Genomic DNA, 16,230 nt, shown 5'->3' with positions numbered 1-16,230 from the left:
CAGGTATCAAAGGGGCTAGGGTAGGGAACAGGCCCCAGATGATCCCCGCCTTCATGGAAATTACAGCCTGGCAGAGGAGTAGGTTGACCAACTTGTCCTGGTTTTCCCCAGGACAGTCCCAGTTTGAACACCGGAAGGCTGGCATCCCAGAACCCCTCAGCTACACCCCCCCCCCCCCGGGTAAACTGGGGCATCTCCGCAGGTAAGCCAGATGCTGAAGCAGTATTACAACTGTGTTGAGTGATAGGCTGCTGGGGGTCATGGTTAAGTTCCCATTTGAAAGTCAATGGCTCTGGAAGGTATATGGGCACAGGTGACTGCCAACTGGAGTGCACGGGAAAGGTGAAGCAGCTATTGCGTTAGGCAGGTGAGAGGACACCAGTTTGGATGAGGCTGTGGGAATGGATAGGTTGAATCCACGGTGAGAAGACTGATGAGATAAGGACAGCAGAGATTTAGGAATGTTCCTGTGTGGCTTCAACCTTACTCAGCAGCCAGGGGTAGAGAAGCTTTGAGGAGGCTGCAGGTATAGAAGAGAAGTAACCATGTTTGGGGATGTGTCAGGTTTGAGGCCTCAAAGTAAAATTGTTTTAGGAGGGTGTAAAGTCATTTTTCTAGCCTCCAGGCTTTAATGCTTCCAACAGGTAGTTCTGGAATGGCTGTTTTATCAGAGCCAAAGTGAGGTGTTCAGACACAATGAGGAACAGGCATGACACTCGGAGAGCTAGAATTAATGATCACAAAGTACATATGTAATTAGGTGCAAAGACAGGCCCTCTGAAGGCCAGGAGCTTGACCTAGGTCAGAGGCTCTGAGAAACCATTGTTGAGATGGGGGCACAGAAATCCAAAGGAACTGATAATGTAAACTTGATGAGGAAAGGAAGAGTAAGATTCTGGATAGAAGAAGCATCACATGCAAAGGTCCTGTGGCATTGGGAAGCAATCTAGGTGAACTCTGAGAGGGAAGAGGAACATGGTGTCAGAAGAGGCCCTGTGGGCCATCCTCATTTCTCTTTAATTGTTAAATACCTAAGTATTACCTTAAAAAAATATAACATTATAGATAAAGCTGAAATCTTACTATCTCTCCATTCCAGCCCCCTCTCAACTTAAAACAAACTGCAGACATGTTCTATGTATTTCTGTATAAAAATGGTATAATGTTGCCTGTATTATTCTGCAATTTGCTTTTCCCCCTCAGATTTCTAGATCTTTTTGTCTGTGATGTCACATTCCTTTTGCCAGGTACCTATGTTCTGTTTTATCTCTTCCAGTACCTACAGTCTTAGGTCCTTTCATTTCTCCGAATTACAGATAAGGCTGAAATGCCTACTCTTAACCATGTCTTCTTGGGCACAAATGTGTGTATTTCTCCAGGGGGATACTAAGAGGTGGAACTTACTAGATCTTAGGGCAAGCACAGCTTTCCTTATATCCTGCCAGATTCCTCTCCAAAGTGGTTGTAACAAACCACATTCTTACTGCTTCTAGAAGCTTTTTATAAATTTCACACAGTTGAATTTATCACTCTTCCTTGATGTTTTGTCCCTTCTGTGTCATATTTAAGGACTATTGCATTTTTCGTGGCTTCCTACCCATTTGTTAAGTTGTTGTCTCCTGCCCATACATTGTTTCCACTTAAGGTAACCAGAACCCGTTTTTGTTGGTTCTGTTAAAACCAAGAATCCTGACTAATAGAGACACCAAGAAATTTTTGTGCTGTTTTTCCATCAGATATGATTGTTTTGTTTTTGTACCGTTTTTAAATCCAACAGGAATTTGTTGGTATATACAGTATTGAGTAGAAATTTAATTTTTTGCATGGATAGCTATTGCTGCTCCACCATTTATTTTTCAAGCCATTTCTTGACTAATTAATTCTTTATCCGTAGTTCTTAAATGCTATCCCAATCATACACAGACTTCTCATGTATGTATGGGACCTCTATTCTGTTATATCAGATTACTACTGTTTTACCTAAATATCCATTTTTGCATCAATTTTGTCATTTAAATTACTGAAGTTTTGTAACATGTCTTAATATCAGAATAAGTCCCTCTCCTTTTTCTATTTTTTTAAACAAAAAACCCCTGAGCTATTCTGTTATTGCATATTTATTCTTTGCTTCATGAATGAAATTCCATGAAAATTTTAATTGGGTTGCATTAAAATTATCGAGTTGGGGTGAAATAATGTTTTTACAATATTAGGTCTCTCTGTTCGTGAACTTAGTGTACCTGTTTAGTGAAGTCTTCTTTGCTGTCCTCAGGAAGGCTTTATAATTTCTCCACAAAGGACTTGCGAAGGGTTTATTCATGGGAGTTTTATGGCTGTGGTTGTTGTCAATGAGATCTTTACTCCTGGATCTTTTACAATTGGTATTTCTGGAAAAATAGAATAAAATTGGTATTTCTGGTATATGAAAAGTTTTGATTTAGATATTTTGATCTCCCACCAGCCTTTTTCTAGTTTTCTGTTTTGTTTTTTTTTTAAGCAGAGAGTTAAATCGTCTACAGATAGTAGTAGTAGAATGCCATCTTTTTCAGTAGTTACACCACTCGTTTCTTTTTCTTGCCTTACAGCATTAGCTAAGACCTTCTGGGAAATGTTGGTTCATTGTGGGAATAGGGGGGGAATAGTTATCTTATTCCTAACAATAAGGTGAGTGCTTCTAATGTGCCACCATTCAATCTGATGTTTGCCGAACGATTTTCTGTCACCTATACCTTAAGCTTTGCTGGAACTTCTTCCAAGTTCAGGAAGCTCCCCTCTATACCTAGTTTGCTTTTTTTTTTTTTTTAACCATGAGTGTTAAATTTTCCAGAAGTCTCTCACTCTATAAGTGGGTCCCAAGAAATTGCATTTCTAAAATTCCCAGTTGATGCTGGTGCTGTTTGTCCAGGGACCACATTCCAAGACATACTGGTGTAGGAACAGCAGCAGGTTAAAAGCACATTCTGAGGGGCACCTGGGTGGCTCAGTGGGTTAAGCTACTGCCTTCAGCTCAGGTCATGATCTCAGGATCCTGGCGTCGAGCTCTGCATCGGGTTCTCTGCTCAGCGGGAGCCTGCTTCCCCCTCTTACTCTGCCTGCCTCTCTGCCTACTTGTGGCCTCTCTGTCAAATAAATAAATAATTTTTTTTTAAAAAGCACATTCTGAGAAACACTTGAGTATATGGAAGAGAAGCCCCAACAAACAACCGCAGCAGAAAAACACGAGGAAACTAAGAAAAGTATAGTGTCACAGAGGCTAAGAAGAGAAAAAGTTGAACACAAAAATTTTTATTTTTAGAAATTTAAAAAAAAATTTAATAAACATATAATGTATTATTAGCCCCAGGGGTACAGGTCTGTGAATCACCAGGTTTATACACTTCATAGCACTCACCATAACCCATTCCCTCCCCAATGTCCATAACCCCACCACCCTCTCCCTCCCCCCCCTCCCCCCTCAGTTTGTTTTGTGACATTAAGAATCTCTTATGGTTTGTCTCCCTCCTGATCCCATCTTGTTTCATTTATTCTTTTCCTTCCCCCCCAGCCCCCTACGTTGCATCTCCACTTCCTCATATCAGGGAGATCATATGATAATTGTCTTTCTCTGATTGACTTATTTCACTAAGCATAATACCCTTTAGTTCCATCCACATCGTTGCAAATGGCAAGATTTCATTTCTTTTGATGGCTGCATAGTATTCCATTGTATATATATACCACATCTTCTTTATCCATTCATCTGTTGATGGACATCTAGGTTCTTTCCATAGTTTGGCTATTGTGGACATTGCTGCTATAAACATTCGGGTGCACGTGCCCCTTTGGATCACTACTTTTGTATCTTTAGGGTAAATACCCAGTAGTGCAATTGCTGGGTCAGAGGGTAGCTCTATTTTCAACTTTTTGAGGAACCTCTATGCTGTTTTCCGGAGTGGTTGCACCAGCTTGCATTCCCACCAACAGTGTAGGAGGGTTCCCCTTTCTCCGCATCCTCACCAGCATCTGTTGTTTCCTGACTTGTTAATTTTAGCCATTCTGACTGGTGTGAGGTGGTATCTCATTGTGGTTTTGATTTGTATTTCCCAGATGCCGAGTGATGTGGAGCACTTTTTCATGTGTCTGTCGGCCATCTGGATGTCTTCTTTGCAGAAATCTCTGTTCATGTCCTCTGCCATTTCTTGATTGAATTATTTGTTCTTTGGGGAACACAAAAATTTTAAGGAATAATGCTATGAAGTGCAAAGAGCTTCAGAAGGATAGACGCCTTCAAATCCCTACTGGATTTGGTAACTGGAAAGCAATCTTATAGAGAACCACTTCAGGAGACTGGTGAGGGTAAAGCAACAGATCCCTACAGTACAAACTTAGGGAGTGCCTCCTTGAAACAGGTGCAAGTGCCGAGAAGACAACACTGAATCAGTGAGGAACACTGAGGAAGAGAACATCTCTTCTGCGGCATTTGGATGAGAAGAGGCAGACTGGGTGAAAGCTAGAGAGGAACAAAGAGTTCAGGGAGGGTTTGGGGTTTTGTTTTTGAGATTCAGAAAACAGCATGTTTATAAGCTGAGGGGAAGTTTCAGTATAGAGAGATTATCAAAGGGCACCTGGGTGGCTCACTGGGTTAAGCCTCTGCCTTTAGCTCAGGTCCTGGTCTCGGGGTCCTGGAATCGAGCCCAACATCGGGCTCTCTGCTCAGTGGGGAGCCTGCTTCCCCCCTCCCTCTGCCTGCCTCTCTGCCTGCTTGTGATCTCTCTCTCTCTCTCTCTCTCTCTCTGTCAAATAAACAAATAAATCTTAAAAAAAAAGATTATCAAAGATGACGGTGAAAGAGGATGGAGTCATAGTCATATAGGAAACAAATAACTTCCCACTCTCAGTCAAGTGGACAGTGTCTAGGGTAACGTTGAGCTCTGTGAAAGGCACTGTCATTCTGGATGCTAGAGTCCCCTGGTTTGTGCAATACAACATGCCTTCAATTCAGTGACTATCTTCTCCCTTGGGTGTGCATTCTGTTTTGTTTTGCCTTTTTTTTTTTTTTAAGATTTTATTTATTTGTCAGAGAGAGAGAGCAAAGGCAGGGGGAGTGGCAGGCAGAGGGAGAAGCAGGCTCCTCACTCAGCAAGGAGCCTGATATGGGACTTGATCCCAGAACGCTGGGATCATGACCTAAGCCGAAGGCAGATGCTCAACCCACTGAGCCACCAGATGCTCTGCATCTGGTTTTAAAATATAAATGTCGGGCACCTGGGTGGCTCAGTGGGTTAAGCCTCTGCCTTCAGCTCAGGTCATGATCTCAGGGTCCTGGGATCAAGCCCCACATCGGGCTCTCTGCTCAGGACGGACCCTGCTTCCCACCCCCCCACCCCCACCCCCGCCTATTTGTGATCTCTGTCAAATAAATAAAAATCTTTCAAAATATATAATATAAATGTCAGTGGAACTAAATTTTGCAAAAGAGAGAACTTAAGCAGGGGTTGGGGGGAGGGAAAGAATATACTGGAATCAACAGACTAGGCTTGAGACGCATATCTGGCATTCAAACTTGGCGCAAATCCTGTCTGTGCCTGGCTTTCCTCGTCTGTAAAATGGGGATAATAACTACCTAGCACCTGGCGCACAGTAAGATACAATAAATGTAGTATTACTGGTAGGAATGAGGTAAGTACTGGAAACCTGATATGCTAACATTGATCGGGGTTAGCAAGGTTAGGGTTAGCAAGGTAATGGTATAACATTCAGTCACCTCAGACCACTTTACCTGTGCTCCTTAAAATTCCTCCCTTGCTCTTGTAACCTGTGAAAAATCAGTGATTCCACCAACCCATCGCTTTATTTTGTGAGGGTTTTGTAGCTGCCCCTAACTCTCTGGGCCCATGCAGGAGGTGTGGTCTAAAAGGAATGCAGCACCCTCTTGTGGGCTTCCAGGCAGAAAGAGAAACTGTTGCCAGAAAAGGAGAGCTAGAAAAGGAACAAGATTGGAGGGGCCCGGGGTGCAAAATTACCTGACCTTGGCTTGTTCCTATTTTTTTTTTTAATTAGCATTCTTCACGACTTCTGGGTAAGTTATATTTATAGTAAATGAAACACAACTGCAAATGCATCAGGAAACTGCCCCCTATCTAAAGGGCTCTTCCTTCCAATGAGCCCCAGCACCCCATCCACACCCACACGCCATCTACATTTTCCTAGGCCGCATGTTAAACAGGGCCCTCGGGAACATTTTTCAGACCACGTATCCCAGGATCTGCCTGGATTCAATCCGCTGCTCCAGACAACTTCGGTGGGAAATTTTAAACCGCGCTGCTGACCTCAGCCGCCTCTGCCTTCACTTGCTCGTAGCCTCGGGGTCAGGAAGGATGAATTGCCTTAGCCAAGGAGTTGGCATTGAAATCTCAGCTAGACAGGTGCTTCTCTTTCATCTCCACCGCGTGCCTTTCCCTTACTCATCACACCTCATCCTCCCCGGCGTGTCTCAGCCCCACTAAGGATTCACCAAGTGAAGCGCTGGGGGCATGCACAACAAACACATCCGTACGGGCCCTGTCCCAGGCACTGGGTAGAGACAACTAAGGAGCAGACCGTTTCCGCCCTCCTGCCGCTTGTCGCCAACCAGGCAGGGGACAGACTGTTCCTTAAGGAACAGCCAGAAACCCTGAGGGAGAAGTAGCGTCACTTGCAAAGTCACAAGCCCCGCAGGTACGAGCCTTGTAATGGGAACTCGCCGTCTGTTCTGTCTTGTTCACCGTTTGACACACCGGCCGCGACAGGAAACTCACATGGACTTGAACGTGGACGAGACAATGCGCCATCGCAGTGGCGGGAGGATGACTCTGCGGGAGGGAACGCAACTAGCCAGGTCTCCCCGGCTGCGGATTTCGCCCCCTCTGTGCTCCGCCTTTTAGGATTTCTTTTAGGATTTCAGTTCGACACAGACAGGGAAGCCCTTCGACCTCCCTCTAGCCCCTACCATCAGATCTCTTGGGACGTCATGGGCCACAGCAACCCCTCTTCCAGGGGACAGTCCTACACCTGCCCAGCCACTCCACAAGGCCCTGCTGACCATGACAGGGACCGTGGGAAGCACTTGAAAGGTATTTTAAGGCAGCTTTAGAGCTTTCGCGCGGCTCCCATTTTAGGAGAAAGAGCCGCAATTCCTTAACCGATTTCTCGGGCGACACGGCGAGTTCCTGTGTCAGCTGGGGTCCCCCCTCCACACACGCACACACACTGGGACCCCTCCGGGAAGGGCACTGACACCCGGGTCCCCTCGGCCGGGGCCCACCGAGGGAGCATGAATGGCGCTGGCGTCCCTCTCAGGGAGAAGGGACGAGGCTAGGGTTCAGCTCCAGAAGGAGAGAGGACGCCGGGGTCCTCCTCAGGAAGAGGGAACATCTCAGGGGTCCCTCGGGGGGGGGTTGATGTCTCAGAGGAAGGGGGGACAACGACGCCAGGGAACTCTCAGGAAAGGAGGGTGACGCTGGGGCCGCCTTAACGAGGGGGAACGACGCTGGGGCTCACTCTCAAGGAGTGACGCCTGGTCCCCTCACCCGCCTCCAGGTTCGCGCACCTGCAGCAGCCTGAAAGCCACAGCTCCCTCCGCCCTCGGGTTCCCAAGGCGAAGCGGCCGCGCCCCTCATTGGCGGCCTTCTCGGCTAATGACAACCACGACAGCCAATGGCAGCGCAGGGGGAAGTCTCCCGCGTCTTCGCCACGCCTTCCACTCGGCGTGCGCGTGCGCGCATTTCTGAACCTGCTGTAATTCCCCAGCTCCGCTCTGGGAGGCGCTTGGGGCCTGAAGTTCCCAGACTGTGACCCATTTATCGTAAAACCTTTTATAAGGCTGATGTGAGAATTCAGCGCAATAATTTACGTAAAACAAACAGTGTCTGGCACATATCAACCTGGGCAGTTATTATTTCCATTTTACAGCAAGGGAAACTGAGGCACAGAACAAATACATAACCTGCTTGGACGAACCCAGTCATTAACTAGACGCGTGGGAGCTAGAATCCAGGCAAGCCGAATCCGGAGTCCGTGTGCTTATCTACCAGGCTTTTGTGCCTCGCAGATAACAAATACCCGGTATTTCTTTACCCTGATTATAAAATAACTTTCCCCTTGATTATAAAATTAATACCCGGTCACTGCTAAAGTTAAGAAAATATCAAAGACTACTGATCTTACCACTGGAGACATTGTTAATATATTTTTTTAATTTTTTAATTTATTTGAAGAGAGAGAGAGAGCGTGAGAGCAGCGGGAGGGGGAAGAGGGAGAGGGAGAAGTAGACTCCCCACTGAGCAGGGAGCCACGGTTGGGAACTCCAGGTTGGAACTCCGGGATCATGACCCCAGCGGAGGGCAGCCAACTGAACCGCCTAAGCCACCCACGCGTCCCTAATGTTGGACATTTTTCATAGCTCCTCGCTATTCTGACCAATACTAGAATGGGCATTTTGTGCCTTCACCTTTAGGTTTTTATCCAACTCTTTCTTGAGGATAAATGTTGTAAAAACTTCAGTGGGTAGGTCAAAATGCATGCAGTTATATTTAAAAAAAATTTTTTTTAAAGATTTTATTTATTTGAGAGAGTGAGAGAACACAAGCAGGAGGAGTGTAGAGGGAGAGGGAGAAGCAGGCTCCCTGCTCTATGCTAGGACCCTGGGATCATGACCGGAGCCAAAGGCAGACACTTAACTGACTGAGCCACCAGGGCACCCTGGGCAGTTATATTTTTGATAAATATTGTCAGACTACTTTTATTTTTTTTATTATTATTTTTTTAAAGATTATTTATTTATTTATTTGTCAGAGAGGAAATCACAAGTAGGCAGAAGCAGGCAGAGAGGCAGGCAGATAGAGAGGGAGAAGCAGGCTCCCCGCTGAGCAGAGAGCCTGATGTGGGGCTCGATCCCAGGACCCTGGGATCATGACCTGAGCCAAAGGCAGAGGCTTAACCCACTGAGCCACCCGGGCGCCCCAATCAGACTACTTTTAGAAAGCTGTATGTGCCAACTTCCACCAACACTAATGAGCTATGAAAGTTCTTTACTTACCCAAGGACGGTCCATCTTTTCATTATTTGCCAGTAGCTTAAAATAAATAAATACATATTAATTATAATTAATATTTATTATTTATTTATTTATAATATTTTAGGGGCACCTGGCTGGCTCAGTCATTGAAGCATCTGACTCTTGATCTCAGGGTCTTGAGATCAAGATCACACTGGGCGAAGATCTTACTTAAGAATAAACTTTAAAAATAAAAATAGGTTTTAATTTACACTCTTATAATTTTATTTTATGAAAAAGGGAGACATACTATCCATTTGTACAGCTGGCTCAGGTGGTGTGGCATGTGACACTTGACTTGGGGTCGTGAGTTCAAGCCCCATGTTGGGCATAGGGCTAAAAAGGGGAAAGGAGCAATAATACTGAAAGTATCAGGTAGTTATCTAGCAGCTATCATTGTGGGCCAGACAGTAGGTGAAGTGAGGTCTCTGCCTTTCCTCGACAGGGTTAGATCACATCCAGGCCTTAGTTTCCTGTAATGGTGTGTATCTCAAGGACTGCTGGAGAGCCAATAAGATAGCCCATCTAATGAGTTTACAGATTTTTTTTAAATTTATTTATTTGACAGACAGAGATCACAAGTAGGCAGAGAGAGGGGGAAGCAGGCTCCCTGCTGAGCAGAGAGCCAGATGTGGGGCTTGATCCCAGGACTCTGAGATCGTGACCTGAGCTGAAAACAAAGGTTCTAACCCACTGAGCCACCCAGGCGCCCCCCCATCTAATGAGTTTAGCGCAGGGCACAGCCCTTGAAAGACTGGAAGAGCCAAAGCCTTTTGTCCCAGACCATGTCGCTTGTTTGCAAGTGGCCGAAGTCAACTTCAACGTGAACTGACTGCACCCCTTCCCCAGGTCTCCCTGTCCTATCTGGATTACAAGGCCTTGCGGCTGTGCCCCACTACCCTTGGTCACCTTTGCCTGAGGAAAGATGAAACTCCCCATCACGAGGATTTTAAAGAGCCAGCTGATGGTCACATGCCCACCTCTGGCCTTTGACCCGCATTCTCAGATTGTCACAGTGTCCCAGCAGAGGAGGCATTTGGGACATCATGCTACCCTTGGGGAACCTGAGGTCCAGAGCAAGAAGTCTCATCGGCCTTCCTGTGCAGCCCGGGATTGGTGCTGTCATCTCCTGACCCTCAGCCTGACACCCTTTCCCCGACTCTGCCTCCCTTTGAAACACCCTCGGGAAAACGTCTGTGTCTCCTCTCTACTGCTTGCACAAAGTTCAGATTCCCTGGAAACTTCTACCTAGTTTTCCAGCCTTCCCCCCCGCCCCGGCTCCAAGCTGGCCCCTACTTCTCTGGGCCAGGATATCTACGTACTGTCAATCTTCAAACCGCAGTGAACCAGACAAACCTTAGTAACGCTAAGCCTATACGTTCACCCTCTCAAGTTCCAGAACTGTATAGTCTTAGACGGTAGCCATTGGCCGCATGTGGCTACTTAATGAAGAGGGAAATGAAAACTCCAACTCCTTAGTGGCACTCACATCTCAAGTGTTTGACAGCCACGTGGGGCTAAGTGGCTACTCCCACGTTGGAGAAGCATGGACAGAACATTCCCATCATTGTAGAAGGTTTCACCGGTCGGCCCTGCCCTAGACTGACTGAGACTTTTGTTATCCTCATTTTAGAGATGAGACAGCAGAGATCACGCCCAGGGTCACACAGCTGGAGCTGGGATCTCAGCCTCTCCTTGGTACCTAGACGCGAACAGAGGTCACCTTTCCTTAGATCCAAGGACGCTGCCCTCATTTTGCACACATGGTGTGAATATACGCATCTGTTGATTCCACTGCGCCGAACCACTTAAGCCCTGAATGTGTCTGTGTGTATCTCAATTAACTACACCCCAGGGGCAGCCCGTATTCTAAACCAAAAGCTCGAATCAGTCACTTCTGTTATCCCTATCTTCATCCACTTGGGAAGGTTTGCTCATTAGCATAATGAATATCAGAAACGGTGGTGAAATCAAGGGTTTGTTAATTGCCCCGATAAAGGTGGGGAAAATGGGATCCCTTGAGTGGAATTTACAGTATTCAAACAGGTGCACTGGTTAAAATATCTGAGAGTCGCTCACTCCTCAATCTCGACCGAACAAGTTAGAAAAACAGCTTCAATCCCAAGCCAGTCATGTGTGAATTTGGAGGATTTAGATCACCTGATATGGACCATAAGTCTTACAAGGCTCAAAGCAAAAGAGCCCTGCCTTTATGATTCAGGTTTGGGGGTATCCGTCTGGCTCAGTCAATAAAGCATGCTACCCTTGATCAAAGGGCCGTGAGTTCCAGCTCCACATTGGGTGTAGAGATTACTCGAAATCTTTAAAGAAAAAAAAAAAAAGATATTCAGGTTTTTTGGTTTTCTTTTAATGCCACAGGAAGGTTGCAACACCAAAATGGTCAGGATCCTGGGAATTCATAGAATTTATAGGGGTAAGAAAATACCTTTGTGCCTGTTTATCAAGTTTAACGTCTGCACAGCAGAATTTGACCGGAGGCCTTCTATCATGGCCTGGAAGCCAGATGGTGGAGGCTTCATTAATCAGGTTCCCTTGAGGTTTCCAGGAATTACTCTTGAGGTTCCAGAAGTACCAAGAGTTGTGTCAGATACGCTGTATAGAAGTAGGGTTTACCTGGGTCTGTTGGCCTCCAAAGACTGGTCTGAACTTCCGCTTTACAACCTGGAGTCCTTGAGCACGTGTCCAGCCCAGGCCCCAGCAGGGGGTGTGGGGGGGATGGAGGCTGCCTCCTGCCACACTTGCTGCCCCCCCCTTCAGGTTCTATCTGCCTGGGGAGGGATATGGACAGAGCTTCCGTTTCCCTTACCCCCACCCCAGGCAGACAGTGTAAGGAGAGGCGCACCTGCCAAGAACAGGGTGGGAAAGGAAGTCACATAAGCCAGGAAGATCAGTGAAAGCCTCGGTTTAATTGGAGACAAGGATTGATTATCGATCAACGGACGGACTGATTGATCGTCAAAGTGGACAACACAAGAGCAGCTGGGGGGGGTCCTGTGCCCCCCCCTCCTGGGGAGAGGAGCCCTGATTGGGGGTGGGGTTCCATCTCACCAGTCACACCTGGGTAAGGGGGAAGGGGCAGGCTCTGCTCAGCCCTCGCCCCCTACAATGACACAACTTCCCATCAAGCGGCAGCGCAGAACCCACGCTTTCGGGGTTTGTGGTACAGTTTGTATAATACAGAGTGGGAATGAGGACCCTCTCTCTGGGAGACCCCACCCCTCCTTCCCCTGACCGGGGTCAGCTGGGGGAAGGGCAAGTTTATTTTCCCTTTTTGCCTCTGTAGAATAATTTACAAACCAACCATACAATATGTACAAAAAAAAAGAGAGAAAAGAAAAGAAAGAAAACCAAAAAGAAGTCCCACTCGTCACTGGTGGGGGACAGAAATTAATGTCGCTACAAAAATGAACCCTGTACAGCATCATGGGGGTGGGAGTGGGTGGTACTCCCCACCGGGATGGACAGACAGATGGAAGGCTGCGGGCAGCGGGGGGCTACAGTACCGTGTGCTCAGAATTGGGGGTGCGGGAGTAAGAGAGAGGCCCCGCCTTGCCTGGCTGCAGAACGGGCGAAGGGCATTAAGGAGGGGGAAAGGGAGTGGTCTTTCCTTCCAAACAGTCCCCCATGGCTTGGAGAAAAATGGCCTTGCATCTGTCTGTCGTATTGCTCCAGGAATAGCTAAGGGCTGAGGGAGAGGCGTGGCCAGATGGGGGCAAAGGAGAAATGACTTTGGTTGGTGCCAGGGTGGGAGAGGGCTGCCCCGAAAGGGGATGTGGGTGTACACTGTTATTGCTTCCTCCTAGGGCAAAGGGTCATGAAGGGGGTCAGGAGGATGCGGGGCATGGGGGGTGGTGGTGCCCAGGATGGGGGCTCTGGGCCTGGCCGCACCCCAGCCGAGTGGAAGCCGCTGCAAACCCCTCTCCTGGGGCCACGGGAATCCTTAAGGCAGAAACAAGAGGAAAAGCAGCTGGAAGGAGGGGTGCGGTTCAGAGCCCTCTCCCCCCAAATGGAGAAAATTCAAACAGAACCCAAAGTGGAAGGGCAAGGGGATGGCAAGTGGAGGGGGGATCAGGCCCTCCTCGAACCTCAGACCCCGGTTAGTGGTGTGAATGTCCCTCCAACACCTTCTCTCCGCTACATCTGAAAGCACACAGCCCCCCCCCCCCCCCCCCGTCCCCGAAGTTAGTATTGCCAGGTTTGTGCGAAATGAGGTGGAAGACTCCTGGGGGTGAGGGGTGGGCAGTGAGCCAGACAGGGGCTGGAGCGGGGGTCACCCCAGAGACAGCCCCCCCCCGAGCCCCCCCCCCCCAGAATGGCTATTTCTGGTTGGGTCCCAGAGACCCTCCAAAATTCAGAGGAAAAGCCCCGAGGGAGGGAGGGAGGCATGATGCCTGCTTGGGCCCAGGTGGGGAGCCTTAGGAGGCCGGAAGACTGAGCCTGGGACCTGGGGGGAGGCACAGGAGGAGAGGCAGGCGGGGCAGGGACACGAGGGGTTTAGTCCGGAACAGGAGCGTCTACAGTGGCTGTGTTTTATCCTGGTTTTTTTTCTTTTTCTTTTTCTAAAAATGTAACAATTAAAATTCCAAAAATAAAATCCCTTCCGGGACCTCCGCCCCTTGTTCCCCAGCCCCCACCTCCAAAAAGAGGCCCCGTGGGTGGGGGTGGGGGGAAAGAGGAAAAAAAGAAAAGAGAAAAAACCCCACTTTTCTGTTTTCTTTTTTCTCAGGAGGCCCAAGAGTCTTTGAGGCAGTGGAGGAGGTGGCCGGGGGGTGATGGTGGTGGAGGGAGGCGGGGAGAGCAACAGGATGGAGGGGCCGGGGCTCAGGTAGGACCTCCAGCTGACCCCCATCCACCAGGAGCTGGGAGCGGGGTGGGCTCCTCGCCAGATGTTCCCGTGCAGGCACTGCACGCCCTCTTGGCAGCCTGGTGCTCTTTCTGGGCCCCCACCTCGGCCGCCACGGAGGGGAGGCCCCGGAGGCCCGGGGCTTCCTCTGGAGAGGGCGGGGTCCTCAAGGAAGGCAGAGGGGGGCTCTCAGCAGATAGGGCCAGGGGGCTGCTGCGGCCCCCAGCCTCCACGGATGTGTCTGGGGACATGGCCCCGTCCTCGCCCGTAGCCACACTATGTGCTGAGTCGCCTTGCCGTGTGACGCCGGGTTCCTCTGCCTTTGCCTCCGTGGGCAGGGCGTGGCCATCCACCTCCCACGGTTCCTCAGCCGGGGATGGATCCTGAGCCATGGTCAAGTCCGGCACTTCAAATGCACCTGGGGTGGTAGACACCTCCTCTTCCTCTTCCTCCTCCAGAGTCAGCTCAAACTGGAACTTGTCCGGTGGGGGTGGGTGGCCTGGCCCTCTGGGCCCCTCGTCGGGTGGCGGGGAAGGGCTCTGCCGAATGGCGCTGTAGTACCAGTCCCGATTGTCCTCCAACGTGTCCAGGATCTCCTGGGCATCTGGGTGGACCAGGTCAGCCCATGTCTCCCACAGCGGGTGTACAATATAGTCAATGAAACCCACCTGGGAGAGAAGGGAGAAAGGCACAAACTGGGGGCCCGCTGGTGCACACTGTCCTGCCACGCTGTGGGATCTAGCAAAATTCAGAAGAGGCTCATGGCTGTTAACCTCGCAACCTTGCTTTTCAGATTTTATTCATTTATTTGACAGAGAGATCACAAGTAGGCAGAGAGGCGGGCAGAGAGAGAGGGAAGTAGGCGCACCACTGAGCAGAGAGCCCGATGCGGGGCCCGATCCGAGGATGCTGAGATCATGATCTGAGCCGAAGGCAGAGGCTCAACCCACTGAGCCACCCAGGCGCCCCTAAATAAAATCTTTAAAGAAAAAATTGTGGTAAACCTCAGATATTAATGACATTTTTTTTGGCAACAAAGAAAAACTAGAAATAACTCCATGGCGGAAGATTGGCTAACCCACTCTGATAGTATCTTCCCTCCTTCTTATTATTTTTAAGCTTGTGAAAAAATATTTTACTTATTTACTTGCCAGACAGAGTGTGAGCACGAGCAGAGGGAGCAGCAGGCAGAGGAAGAAGCAGGCTTGAGCAAGGAGCCCAAAATGGGACTCGATCTCAAGACCCTGGGATCATGACCTGAGCTGAAGGCAGATGCCTGACTGACTGAGGCGCTAGCTGTCCCTCTTCCCTCCTTCTTATTAACAGAATCTTGATTTTTCTTGGTGGAGGCAATGCTTCCCTCACACAGCTGAAAACTACATTTCCCAGCCTCCTTTGCAAAGAGAGATGGTGGCAGTGTGACCGCAGGTGGACGGAAGACTGGAGCTGGGGTGGGAACAGAGGGTAGGGGCGCTGCCTCAACTGGCAGAAACGTTTCTTCCCTGGTATGTAGCCAAAATCGCTGGAGCTTCAACAGCATCTGTGATCATAAGAGGCATTTCTGGGGACAGAGGCCCGAGGCTTCGGATGATAGAAGGGAATTCTCTTAGACGCCTGACCATTTCAAAGGGAGTGATATTATTTCTCTAGGCTTTTTTTACATAAGAGGGAATAAACCTGAAGGTCTACCTTGTTTGAGTTGCTGTGAATTTGTAACCCGTCAACACCTCAGTGGTCAGCCATGGAGAAAAACCAAGTCTCCCCAGAAACCATTAGCTCTCTATACCTTTGAGAATACTATACAACAGTCAAAAAGGACAGGCTAACTGTAGGTGGAAACACTTGGACAGATCTCCAAGCACTGTTTGGGAGCAAAGGCAAGCTGTATAAAAACAGATATATATTCATAAAGTTCTTATTTTTTTAAAAAAGCAAAACCCATGAACTATTGTCTGTAACCCTAACTACATAATAAAATGTATGAAACTGGTTTTGCCAGGCGTTGGAGGATGGGGTGATCCGCACGCTCGGGGGACATTTGGAAGTGTCTAGAAATAGGTTGTTATCACTGGAAGGGGAGAGTGGAGGCCAGAGATGCCGCTCTACATCTTCCAAAGCCCAGGGTAGCCGCTGTGATACAGAATGATCTGGCCCCAAATATCAACAGTGCCTTCGCTGGGTGACTCTGGTCTGGAAAGGCCACGCACAGTGAACCGGGAAAAAATAGGTCTCACCGGGGAGGAGACTGAAAGTGGGGAGGGTGAGACTCCCGTTCACACTTTACAAACAACAT

General features: G+C 48.6%; 1 protein-coding gene across 7 annotated transcripts in view; it reads right to left on the bottom strand.

Annotated features, from left to right (window-relative positions):
- Positions 1–11,980: 11,980 nt before the first annotated feature.
- PDE4A (phosphodiesterase 4A) overlaps positions 11,981–16,230 on the bottom strand; it is a 50,255-nt gene continuing 46,005 nt past the window's right edge. For all 7 annotated transcript variants that reach the window (XM_045990976.1, XM_045990975.1, XM_045990974.1 and 4 more), the window contains one exon: positions 11,981–14,605. In XM_045990976.1, coding sequence (XP_045846932.1) covers positions 13,916–14,605 — 690 coding nt within the window. In that variant the 3' untranslated portion in view covers positions 11,981–13,915. The remainder of the gene's footprint in view (positions 14,606–16,230) is intronic.

This window comes from Meles meles, chromosome 20 (genome assembly GCF_922984935.1).
Source record: "Meles meles chromosome 20, mMelMel3.1 paternal haplotype, whole genome shotgun sequence".
Taxonomy (NCBI): Eukaryota; Metazoa; Chordata; class Mammalia; order Carnivora; family Mustelidae; genus Meles; species Meles meles.
The sequence above is the reverse complement of the archived record's forward strand: the minus strand, read 5'-3'. Positions and strand labels throughout refer to the sequence as shown.